Source organism: Amblyraja radiata, chromosome 26, assembly GCF_010909765.2.
Source record: "Amblyraja radiata isolate CabotCenter1 chromosome 26, sAmbRad1.1.pri, whole genome shotgun sequence".
NCBI lineage: Eukaryota > Metazoa > Chordata > Chondrichthyes > Rajiformes > Rajidae > Amblyraja > Amblyraja radiata.
Genome location: NC_045981.1, coordinates 17,289,048 through 17,302,229, shown reverse-complemented (window position 1 = coordinate 17,302,229; position 13,182 = coordinate 17,289,048). Strand labels below are relative to the sequence as shown.

General features: G+C 41.0%; 1 protein-coding gene across 1 annotated transcript in view; it reads left to right on the top strand.

The window, feature by feature from the left end:
• Positions 1 to 10,229, top strand: part of gaa (alpha glucosidase) — a 31,281-nt gene extending 21,052 nt beyond the window's left edge. Inside the window, exons 14-20 of the mRNA XM_033044345.1 lie at positions 611 to 762; positions 2,608 to 2,756; positions 3,905 to 4,046; positions 4,624 to 4,722; positions 5,664 to 5,828; positions 8,824 to 8,976; positions 9,526 to 10,229. Coding sequence (XP_032900236.1) covers positions 611 to 762; positions 2,608 to 2,756; positions 3,905 to 4,046; positions 4,624 to 4,722; positions 5,664 to 5,828; positions 8,824 to 8,976; positions 9,526 to 9,588 — 923 coding nt within the window. The 3' untranslated portion in view covers positions 9,589 to 10,229. The remainder of the gene's footprint in view (positions 1 to 610; positions 763 to 2,607; positions 2,757 to 3,904; positions 4,047 to 4,623; positions 4,723 to 5,663; positions 5,829 to 8,823; positions 8,977 to 9,525) is intronic.
• Positions 10,230 to 13,182: the final 2,953 nt, after the last annotated feature.

The following is a 13,182-nucleotide window of genomic DNA, read 5'->3' as shown; positions in this document are numbered from 1 at the left end:
TTTGTAAAGAAGCATTTGAATTTATTTTTAAATTAGAAGTTTAAAAATTGATTTTGTTCTATATTTTATATTAAGATTTAAATAGGCCTTTCTATTGTTTGTACCAGCTATTCAGGATAGCATGTAGTTGTGAGCTACCTAGATACCAGAGACAGTGGAGAGATACAGGAAGTATCTATACATATCTAACTAGGTGTATATAAGGTAAAAACTTATTAGTATATTTTATTTTTCACAATTTAGATTTTTATTTTTTTATTTAATTTGAACACATGAACCAAGCATCATTACTAGCTGACAATGGAGCTGACAACTGTTCTCAGCCTTTGCCCTAGCTGTTGTATACTAACCATGCATATGAAAAATCTCCTTGTTTTAAAATTCCTGGTGCATGAATGTTTCTGCAACCTGGAGAAACTGAAGTTATAATCGTGTGATTCTAAATCCAATGTGCAATGTGTATTATTCCACCAAAGCCTTTTTATTATAAGCTGTAATTGTTGATTTATTTAGGAGTAGCATGGTCATACAATACATTGTGAAATAATGTACAATTTAACTATGAAATTTAAAATGTGAAAGAAAACCTGTTTTTGCTTTATCATTGTAGCTATAATGCTGTTTAATATGTATGGAATTCCTCTTGTGGGAGCGGATGTGTGTGGCTTTGGTGGAGCCACCAGTGAAGAACTCTGCGTGCGTTGGACTCAACTTGGATCATTCTACCCATTTATGCGGAATCACAATGCCTGGAAGCAGCTGGTCAGTATCAAAGATTGCATAGGAATTTAGTTTAGAGATTCAGCATGGAAATGGGCCCTTCAGCCCACTAAGTCCATGCTGACCATCAATCACCCGTTCACACTAGCTCTGTTATCCCCATTTTCTCATTGACTTCCTACCTATTAGGGGCAATTTTACAGAGGCCAATTAATCTACAAAATGTACATGTTTTGGGGATATGGGAGTAAACTGGAGCATCAGGAGGAAACCCACACGGTCACAGAGAGAACATCCACAAGTTCCACAAATGCAAACTCCACACAGAAAGCATCCGAGATCAGGATCTCTGGTAAAGTGAGGCAGCAGCTTATCATCCTGCAACATTCATTTTGTTGAATATCTCTATTCTGTTGATTTTTTACTTTGTCGCCTACAATAATGCTTCTGCAGCTGTATCTCAGCTTTTGATTGCCTTACTCCTAATTTGGGGCACTATGCATCACCAAAATAACATTCTAACTGTCCAGCAACAAAGCTTCATTTTCTGCACAAGATCTCAGGAAGGACACTTAGCAGTTTATTGACACAAGGAACCGCAGATGCTGGTTTATGAAAAAAGACACAAACCTATTTGAAGTTGCGAGTGTTTAATACTGTAGGATGCACAGAGTGAAATGGTTGATTGTTAGTTATCTGTTCAGTACTAAAGCTGGCCATATAGCAGAAGAGTCTACGTCGTGGGGCTGGAAACTGGAAGTATCCTGAGCTAATTCTGTTACCAGCATCATCTATTGCGACGTGATGGCTTCCACTGATTGTCGCCGGAAGCTTGCATACTTTTCAGGACGGGCGATGACAGCGAGGTCAACATTTGCATCAAGATGGACACGAAAAGAAGAAGAAGTACTAAAGCTTGTTATCTGGCACCACTATTAATGCAAAGGTTTCCTCAGCTATAAATAACAGCTTCTTGACTGGAGGCAATGCTTTCAAAAAACAAAAGGAAACTATTGAAGTTTTAGATAAATATATGAGTGGCAGTTGCCTAGCATGTACAAGACTAGAGGAATTAATGTTTGGAGAACAATTTTGGCTATGTTATGTTTATTAAATTTTACCCATGTTCAACTTAAGGGTTTAACTTTATTAAAAGGAAATTACGTTCATGATGGGAGTCATAACAAGACTTGATGCCTTGTTGTCCTACTTTACTATCTACTGGGAATATGGGAAGGAAACATACTGTAAAACAGCTTGATGATGTTTACATTTCTCAGAAAGTATTCAGTACTTGTGCTTCCATTATTGGGTAGCCCAAAAGAACCATTCACCAAACTCTTTAACATGTGGTGATCTTAATCAATAGTTGCTTTAAAGGCTTTATTCACAGAGGCATGCAGTGTTTGACATATGCTGTTCAGTGCATAGTTGGATAATCTGTTCACAAACTTGCTTCCACATAAATGTAACAGATGAGCTCACAGTTGATGCACAGCAATTAAATACAATTAACCTTAATTGATATGATCCCACAGATTGAGGTAATGCTAATCAATACCTCTCCCGACCTCCCCCTTATTTCCTCCTCTTTTACATCATTCCCAACACCCCTCGAAAACCCCTCTTCCCTATCCCCACTATGAAATTGCCTTCGCAAAGTTGCTTGGGGGTTTCTATCAGAGATGCAATAGCCTGCATTTGAAGTCTCTTTGGCATGCATCCTGTAGATAGCCATTTAGAATCTCTCAGCCAATCAATTGGATGATATTGAGGATCTAATATTAAGGATCTACCGGTAATATTGAGGATAAAAACATGAGCTAGTATTTATTCTAAAATGTGCACAATTTATGTAAAGAAAGGACTGTGCATTTTGTTTTTCAGCCTCAAGAACCTTATGTCTTCAGTGAATCAGCACAATCTGCAATGCGGAAAGCTCTCTTTACCAGATACACACTGCTGCCTTTTCTTTATACACTTTTTCACAAAGCACACTTTGCTGGAGAGATGGTCGTTGAACCACTGTCATTTGAGTATGTTATCTTTACAGTGATGTGTATAAAATGGATTTGCACCCCAATGAGGTTATAAGTAGGCTATTCAGCCCATGAAGTTTATATCAGATCTCAAACCAAATCACCCACATTGTAATCTATTCTTTGTAATCTATTCTTTCACACATGCTCACTCCCACTCTGCTGATACTCTTACCAGTCATCTATTGTAGGGGCAATTTGCTAGTTTGCTTTGAGGATGTAGGAGAAAATCGGAGCAGGCGGAGGAATTCCTTACAGTTAAGGAAGAATATGCAAACTCCATGTAAGGCACCAGAAGTCAGCATCAAACCTGGATTGCTAGAACTGTGAGACATTTCCATTACCAGCAGCACACTGTGTTGTGCTATGGATTTATTTTATATAATCCCAATCATATACTAATTTGAAACCAAACTTTCTCCACGGGTTGATTCTAAATTAAAACACCGTGTTTATATTTTATATTTTGGCTTGCAAATGAAGCAAAAACCCTTTTAAAAATTTTTTTTAATTTCCTGTTTCCAGCATTTTTGTTTTGGAGTTCCAACATCTGCTTATTTTCTCCTTTAAAAACTGTTTTCTTGTCCTCGTCTGGTAATATTTCTTAACTGGAAGAGAGGATTTTTATTTGTGTTAAGGGCTTCATTGGTCCAAGGCCTTTTCACCATTTGGAAACTTCCTGGTGTAATAACCTTGTTGGCAAAGTAAATTGTAAGGTGAGGGCTAAATTTGCAAGATGCGTCGGCTATTTTAGATAGGAAAAATATAGAGTCTAAAGTACGCAAATAAGGAAACCCTGGACAGGACTTTGGTGAGATGACAGCTAGAGTTCTACATTCAGTTTAAGTTTCCTTTGTTAATAACGGATATGGCTGTCTTAAAGATGATGCAAATAAGGTTTGTTAAACCTAATTTCTTGGATAAGAGGTATGTCCTATGATGAGAAATTGGGCAGGATCGACCTGCAATATCAGAAATGAGTGCCTATGTCATCAGTTAGCATTGTGGAATGTATTAAAATATCTATTTTACAATACATATAAAATAGATATTTAGACATCCATTTAAAAAGCAACTTCATAGGAACATGTGTAAATTATGTTGGAGATATACAGATAAATAAACATTCTCTTTCTTGGTTTTAGATTCTCTCAAGATCCAAATACATGGAGCATTGATCATCAATTCATGCTGGGGGAGGCCCTTCTCATTACTCCTGTGTTAGAGCCTAAAACAGTGGAGGTGTCTGGCTACTTTCCCTCAAGTACATGGTATAATCTGTACAATGTAAGTGTCATGCATCTCTCATTCTCAAATGTTGCCATGTATGATCACAGATAGTATTCCACATGCTTATTATATCCCATACTTATTGTAATTACATTTATATCACTGCTTGATCTGAGATCACATTGAATGGTGGTGCTGGCTCGAAGGGCCAAATGGCCTACTCCTGCACCTATTGTCTACTGAGATGTCAATAATATACCTTACCATTTTATGCAGTGGTCTATTTCATGTCTCTCCTGTTTGTGCTCTCCAGTGCAAGTTTACCTCGCTAATTTTCATGCAGTTTTATTATAATCGCTGGAGGGGGATAGAGGGAGAAGGGGGTTCGCAAAAAAAAAAGCTTCACTCCAAAGCAGTGACAAATAATGGTGTTGTAGTATCCAATGCTGGGAGATTTCAACTCCATTCAAAATTTACTCCTCGGCACACTGAAAATTATTTAATGGATCATATGAAGTCAACTACGTTAATCCCAGTGTGCACCAAATATTCTTACCTGTGTTTGTGCATCTATAAAGTAGTCTCCATTTTAATATCTCTCTCTGTCTCTTAATTTGTACATTTCAATGTTTAGGGTTCTGCTATTCATAGCAAAGGCCAGTATATTGTACTACAGGCTCCCTTGGATACTATAAATGTCCATGTGCGAGGAGGCTTCATTTTGCCAATACAAGTAAGTAGATTCAAGTAACGTTAACTGGACTAAGGTTTAAGTACAGCAGAACTGCAAAATGCGTAATAGCAGATCAGCCCCTTGTTGGAAATCCCACAGATTAACTTTTACTGTTTTGCACCCCCACCAAAGTTGAAGTTTATCCTGAGTTTATGTTGCACTTGAATGTTTTCAAAAGATCACTTTTGCCACAAGCCACAGTCAACTTGGATGATAAGAGAGACACAAAGTGCTGCAGTAACTCAGCTGGGCAGGCACCATCTCTGGAAAAAAAGGATGGGTAAAGAAGTCTGAAGAAGGGTTCTGACCCGAAATGTCACCCATCCTTTTTCTCAAGGGATGCTGCCTGACCCGTTGAGTTACTCCAGCACTTTGTGTCTATCTTCGGTATAAACCAGAATCTGCAGTTTCTTCCTACACATTTTGCATGATAAAATGTTTTGATGTTTGTATCCTTCCAATTTACAGAATTATAAAACTATAGTAAGTTTATGGGTTCCTGTGATAGAGTCATGGTATCGTAGTTAAGGGCCGAATGGCCTGCTCCTGCACCTATTTTCTATGTTTCTATGTACAGCATAAAAACAGGTCCATTTGCCCACCATGTTGACGACGACTATTGTACTTAGCCACAATAATCCTATTTATCTGTATTTTTCCACGGCCTTTTATGCCTTGCCAATGCAAGAACTTATCTGCGGTTGTGAGACTAACATCTCCTCAGGCTGCATGTTTCAGATTCCAACCACTTTTTAGAATTCCCTCCGCTTTCCAAATGTTTCCTCTTTCCTGAGGGCAACTGAGTGCATAGCCCATTCCTGTTATCAAGAACATATTACAAATACATTTGGAAGTAACCTGATATCAGATTTAGCTCTGTGACCGTCACATAAAAATGAAGTATGCATTCAAGTGTTGATGGCATTCTGCATTTTGTTAAGGAGCCCAGTACCACAACTGCTGCATCTCGTGGGAACCCACTTGATCTGATTGTGGCTCTGTCCAATCAAGGAGGAGCAAGAGGCAATCTCTTCTGGGACGATGGTGACAGTCTACTGACTTATGAAACTGGTGATTATACTGAAATTATCTTCCGAGCAAAAAACGTAAGTTTGACTGATTTCCGATACTTTATTAATCATGTGAGTTGAATCATATGCACATCCTTCTTGGGATAAAATGCAATAACCATTTAAACACTAGCAATTTTTCTGAACAAGGTGCTTCTGTTGCACAAAATAAATTTGGCTGGAACTTGGGAGCACCTATAAAGGCATGTTAAATGCAACCATTGGCGGCACAGTGTGTAACGGAAGAGCTACTGTCTTAAGCCCCTGTCCCACTTTCACAACCTAATTCACGACCTCTACCGAGTTTGCCCTTGACTCGTGCTCGCAGCATGGTCGCCATGAGATCGTAGGAGGTCGTGGGAGGTTTTCCTCATGCTTGTGAGTGGTCTCCGCGTACTCGTGGCATCAAGTAGGTCACGGCGTTTTTTCTAGCCTGATAAAAAATGTCCACAAGTAAAAAAAAGGTCGGCATGGAAAAAAATCGACACTTTTTACTCGTAGGTAGGTCGTAGGTAGGTCGTGATGCTAGTCGTAGGTGGTCAGAGGCAGTCGAAGGTAATAGCTCTGGGGTGAAAAAAAGGTCAGTAGAAAAAAAAGGTTATTTAAACAGCAGAACGTCACCTCTGTCACTCCAAGGCATGTTCATTCATAGCTGGAGAGTTTTTTGGAGAGAAGATGTGTTTTAGAGATGGCACCAAAAAGACAGCAGCGCAGGGAGAGGGCACAACCCTAAAAAAAAACGGCCATGGACTACCGGTGGCGCCATGGAGTAGGAAGCAGGCGCCCGTTTTAGCTCCGCTCCTGAGATGCGCTAAAACGCACTAAAAAGCCTGAAAAGAAAAACGGGACCGATTTAAAAATACCTACCGGCAGATACCCGACGTCGCGTAAGTGACGTCATCAGCAATCGCCGCACACCGACGGGATACCGGTATTTTTAAATGAAAAAACGGAATTTACCGGCTCCACCTCAGACACGACTAAGAACCAGACTGCTGGTCGTTCAAGAATCAGAGAAAACAAGCCCTGAAGAATCTGAGGAGGAATCTGAAGGAGAAGGATTTATTGCTACTATGGAAGAAAATATAAAAGACCAAGAACAATCTTTAAGACAAGCTATGGCAAAGGACTTTGGTGATATTCAGAAAGAACCAACAAGTTCTGCAGATCCCGAGGTCACCGGAGGTCACCGGCGCTCACAGGCTTTTGAAGAACTTTCTCCTCATGGCCTGCGCAGCGAGTGAAGCACAAACCATCCCCCGTCCCCTCCCTCCCGCTGCTAACGGCTCCTATCCTACTCCTCCCCCCCACTGCTACCCGCTCCGGGTTTCCAGAGAGTCGGGCCCTGTACTCTCTCTCTTTCTCTCTCTCTCTCTCCCTGGGCTATCTCTGCTTTTCGCAGTCCACTCACTCACCCGGCTCCCCTCCACCTCTCACCCCCCTCCTCTTCTCCCCCTCTTCTCTCTCCCCCTCTTCTCTCTCCCCCTCTTCTCTCTCCCCCTCCTCTCTCCACCTCCTCTCTCCCCCCTCCTCTCTCCCCACCTCTCTCCCCACCTCCTCTCTCCCCACCTCTCTCCCCACCTCCTCTCTCCCCTCTACTCTCTCCCCTCTACTCTCTCTACCCCCCCTCACTTCCCCTCCTCTCTCTCCCCCTCCCCCTCTCTGCCCTCCTCTCTCTCCCCCCTCCCCCCCTCTCTCTCCCACTTTCCCCCCCCTCTCTCCCCCTCCTCTCTCTCCCCCTCCTCTCTCTCCCCCTCCTCTCTCCATCCTCTCTCTCTCCACCTCCAGGCAGCGGGCAGCCGACAGCCGCACCGGGGTCGACCGCCCGCCCTTCCTCTGGAGGAACATGCGGTGTCCACGGGGACCCTGGAGGCCGTCCGCGAATGGTGGTCGCCGCAGGAGGTCGAGCGCTCCGTTGATAAAGTTAGCGATAAATCGATGATCGACCTGCCTGCAAACTGTCAACATGGGCAGTCCCTGGTTGTGTCAATACTCGCACTTGGCCGGTCGTCCGCAGCGCAGCGCCCCGCACCTACCCCCTTCCCCTCCACCTCCACCTCCATCCCCCTCCCTTCCCCCCTTCCCCCCTCCCCCTCCTCCGCCCCCCTCCACCCCTCATTCCCCTCCCCCTCTCCCCTCCCCTTCCCCCTCCTTCTCCGTCCCTTTCCCTCCCCCTCTCACCCCCTCCCCCCCACCTGTGTGTGCGAGGTGGTTAGTGTGTGTGTGACGCTGCAGGCCCCGCCCCCCCCCCCGCAACCGCACGTTGAGAGGACGGGACCCAACGGGTCCCCCTTGGTCTAGTATACTTATAAAACTCTGATCTGATCTTTTGTTTGTCCGCTTGTGAATCACATCTTCTCCAAAACCCGACGCGCTAATGGTGAAATCTTTACATATTCCAGTAGAGATTTACCTCATGATTTCAAAAATCCCCTCCTCTGAAAATTGGATTAATTATTTCCCGAGTTTTTTACGAAAATTGTTCACCAATCTGACATTTTTTAAAAATCTAACGTGCTGAAGCGAGCTGGATGACGTCACAATGCCTCTGCGCCTCGCGGCAAGCTGCGCAGAATTTTCAACGCGCAGGGGCACTGTTTTCCACGAGCTGCGAGTTACGTGGCCCAGCCGCACAGGGCGGGGGATGGAGCAAAAGGAGCGAATGAATAATATTAATATAATATCAAGGGGGGGAGGGTGCATATAAGGGGTGGTTAGTGTGTGGTGTGTATGAGGGGTGGTTAGTGTGTGTGTGTGTGATGCCGAAGGCCACCCCCCCCCCCCCGCAACCGCCCGTTGAGGGGACAGGACCCAACTTTCTAAATGTTTACTTTTAAAATGTGTTTTTTTGGATTTTGACCATTGCAATTTAATATAATGTTGAAATAGCATTTTGTTATCAGTTTGATGTATTCACTGGCTTTATTTAGCTGCTCATTTCTAAACCAACATTCTTGAGAAACTAGCATGTCTAAACTGTGTGGATATTTGATTGGCCTTTCTTCTTTTAAGCTGTTTTCTCCACCCCCAGAATATGCTGCTGAGTGAGATAGTTCATTTGAACAGCCAAGCCGATGACCTGCATTTACGTAGAGTTACTGTTTTTGGAGTTCCATCTCCCCCACATAAAGTTTCTGTTAATGGACTCTGGTTCCCAGACTTCTCCTACAATTTGGACACAAAGGTGAGGGCCAAGTTTCAGTCCAGATTGCCTTTAATTGCTTGGTGGAACACAAATGAAATTAAGCTAAATTTAGAAAGTGTTTCTTTTTCACATTCTATTTGTTTTTTTTAAGCTGACTCTGTTGATATCTTGCTGGATATACTTCCAAAGAATCTAGGTACCCAAGTTAACGTCTTTCAACTGGATTTGACAGGCTATTACTCTTGGGTATTTGGGAGTTGACAGGTAGAGCAGGGGATGCTAATGGGTAATCACTGCTAAACCTGACCTTGTCCTCACAGACAAAATCCCAGTGTTTATTTTCCCAACTGTTTAAAGCCCTGAATGTGATAAATTAAAGCAGCTATTTAATGTGTGGGGAGATAATAATTTGGGATGTGGGGGAAGTAGATTTGCATTAGCTCTGAAATTCACCTGATCATGCTTAAATGAGCTCCTGGAGGAGATTTGATTTAATTTTACATGGAATATTTTTACGTTTTGCATTTCGAACAATATCTACACAGTATTTTGTGTCCATTCTGTCATGCATCTAACTTTACTTTTCAGGTGTTGACTTTACAGAATCTCTCTGTTTTTATGGGTGAGGAGTTCACAATTACCTGGTTCTAAATAAAGTGAAGCTGGATCTACTTATATGAAGAAAGCCACTGCCACAAAATGAATGTTAACCAATGGTAAAGTCCAGAAAGAGTTAAAATAAATGATAATTAGAAAAAATATAGTTAATGAAAATCTGAAAAATATATAGTTAATGGAAATCTGAAAAATGAAGTAAGCATTCAGCAGTTCAAGTAGAATTTATGAAGAGAAAAACAGAATAAATGTTTCTGGTGGAAGATTCTGAGGAAGGATTTTTGGGTGAAATGTTAATTTTATGTTTCTTACCACCGATGCTGCCTGACCTGCTGAATTTTTCCTGCATTTATAATTTTTGTTAAAGGAAGTAATATTTATCAGTGCCATGCAGTCAGTATAGAGAGGGCAGCATGTGCCCTCCAAATTAAATTTGAAATGTAAATTCGTGCATGATTTATTAAATGATTTGTATTTTAGAATACACAATTTATATAATGCAACGGACTTTTGATTGAAACTGCCAAAATTATTTAACAGCATTTTTATACTAAAAAGGCATAAAAGCGACAAGAATGGATATTATTTTTATGATTCACTTTATTTCATTTCTGCTGCACATGGGTTTACATTTCTTAAGGTATCAGTACCAGACAATAAAGCACAAGCTGCCACTGGTTTTCTTGTTTCATTTGCAAACGGATCAGGTTGAATTGCCATCTCTTCACACACATGGCTTTGTGGCAGAATCATGGAGGCATACTTTATACCATTGTCATAAGGAGTAGAGAAATCAGTGTAATCTAGAAACCATTCTTCTTCTTTCATGACCATGTTTCAAATGTTGACATCGCTGTCATCGTCCATCCTGAAAAGGACGCAAGCTTCCGGCGACAATCAGTGGGAGCCATCACTTGTTGCAATAGATGATGGTGGTAGCAGAATTAGCTCGGGATATTTCCAGTTTCCAGCCCCGCGACTTTTGACGTTTCTGCTATGGGGCCTAGAAACCATTAATGTGATAACAAAGCATCATCTTCTACTTTACTTCCAACGTATTCTATAATATCAACCCATCTTTGCCAAATGCAAGGAGCTGCAGCCTTCCGCAAACACCCAACAATAGAAATTATAACATGCAGCTGAGAAAACAAAAAATAATTTCTGCTAATCTGACAACGGCATTGTAGACCTAGATTGTTTATGTAGGCACTCAAGTGTGTTAGAAGCACAAGGCGACAATTGAAAAGGGCAGAAAAACAGTGAGCAGCTTGATCTTCAGTTAAAATGTGAAGTCTGAAGAAGGGTCCCAATGCGAAATGTCACCCATCCTTTTTCTCTAGAGATTTTATTTTTAATTTGTATTTAATTATTTATTTCGAACAGAATAAAAGAATAAAAAACTAGTGTGAAACAGCATACAAAAAACAAAACAAGAATATTTATAAAGTGTCATAAACAATATCTATAAGTAAATGAAATCGTATGTGTCCGAAAAGGAGCAGGAAGAAGCCAAAGCCAAGATGCTGCATGACCTGCTGACTTACCCCAGCACCTTGTGTCTATCTTTGATCTTCAGATACATCAGTTCATTATTAGGATGGACAATGAATGTGATGTGCCAAATTGTAGAGAAGACACGTCATGGCTGAACTAGCAGCACAGATAACCTGAAAATCTATCTTCTATATTACTAAAAGCCTGTTCTTGACCGGTTTTGGCCATCTGTGCTGCGATTTCCGAGAGAACGCCGCCACCTACGGCCGCCATTTTTGGCCACCTTGCTCAGAGCCCCCCTCCGCCGTATGTGTGCCAAGGATTTTTCCTGTCGATGAAAAATGACAGAGATATTAATGATTTTACAAAATTCCCCATTCTCTCTGCTGCCCCCGCTGGAGGCAGGGGAAGGGACCATAAAACCAGGAAGTGGTGTGCCTCAATTAGTCTCTGCAAGCTGGAGCTCTGTCAATTAGTCTCTGTCACTCTGAGCTCTGAATGACACTGAACAAATGTCTACAGCGCTGCGTACCCTTAATTTGGTTTGAAAATGAAAATATGATTAGTTTGAAGTAAAAAAGCACTGCCTGCAAATGGTTGTTTGGGTTGAATTAAAAAGGCTCTCTCTCTCTCTCTCTCTCTCTCCCCCCCCCTTTATGCTTGAACAAAGCAGTGATTTTATCCACTCAAGTAATTTAGACAATAGACAATAGGTGCAGGAGTAGGTTATTCGGCCCTTCAAGCCAGCACTGCCATTCAATGTGATCATGGCTGATCTAGCTCTCTCTTGAAAGTATCCAGAGAACCAACCTCCACTGCCCTCTGAGGCAGAGAATTCCACACTCACAACTCTGTGAAAAAAAGTGTTTCCTCGTCTCCGTTGTAAATGGCTTACCCCTTATACTTAAACTGTGGCCCCTGGTTCTGGACTCCCCCAACATTGGGAACATGTTTCCTACCTTTGGCGTGTCCAAACCCTTAACAATCTTATATGTTTCAATAAGATATCCTCTCATCCTTCTAAACTAAATTTCTTCAATGTTTTGGGAAATGTCAAATGAATTATGATTTTTGTTTGATTGGCTGTGTGCATAATAATTATTAAAGTACAATTTTAGTTGATTTACATATATTAATAAGGGCAGTGCAGACGTAGGCTGATTAGCAGCAACATCCTCATTGAAGATTTGGCACTTCATGCGATATTGAGAGCAGTCAGTCAGCTGAGTCCTGATTCCTTTACCTGCACAGATTCAGCCTGACCCACTGAGTTCTGCCAGCAGTTTGTTTTTGTTGCAATGAATTGGTTTATTTTTGTTGTACCTTGCCTTAAAATATAGAATTGCAGAGTAAAACAATGTTATTTAAAAGGACAAGCAGATGACATATAGTTTGCCAATTTATTTATGGTTTACAATTTGTGGTGGACAGTCTTTTTTTTAACAAGTCTCATACAGCTGACTTATTCCTACAACTAGCAACCTGCGTTCCCTGTGGACGCTGACTGAGAATATCCTGTATGTTATTTTTCATGCCAACTTCAAAAATATTACAGTCAAATCATTATGCAAAGCAATTAACAGGCTGTGACCTTTCACAGTTACTTTGCCCCTTTGCTCTTCCAGATAGATGAGCAATCAATTACACAGGTTTTTGTCAGGCCATTTAAGGGAATTATTTATTAAAATAAAGTTGGTGATTTATGACTGTATCTTCATTTGTCAGGAGGAAAATATTTTATTTTGATTTAATTATCCTTTTCACTATCTAGCTGAGTCATTCAATCAAAACCATTCATTTAATTTGCACCCACAAACCAATAATTTAAATCATGTAACAAGAATAAGTACCCTGTACTTGCAAAATCATTTTTGTGATAATGTTCTGAGAGATTGGATGAGATTTGAAAGAAATTCTAAATCTACCTGTTTTAAAACAAAAATTAAAGTGGGTGAGGTCATAAATTTGAATCAATTTGCAAAAAATACGAGGATGAAGATTTTTTATTACAGTTATTTACCGTGATCAGGAATACTTTGTATAAAGGGTGATCAATTTCAAAGATCAAAGTGGTTTCAATTGTAAATATAGCAAGGGAATTGGATCTCCATTCGAAACCTCAAAGCTGCAAGG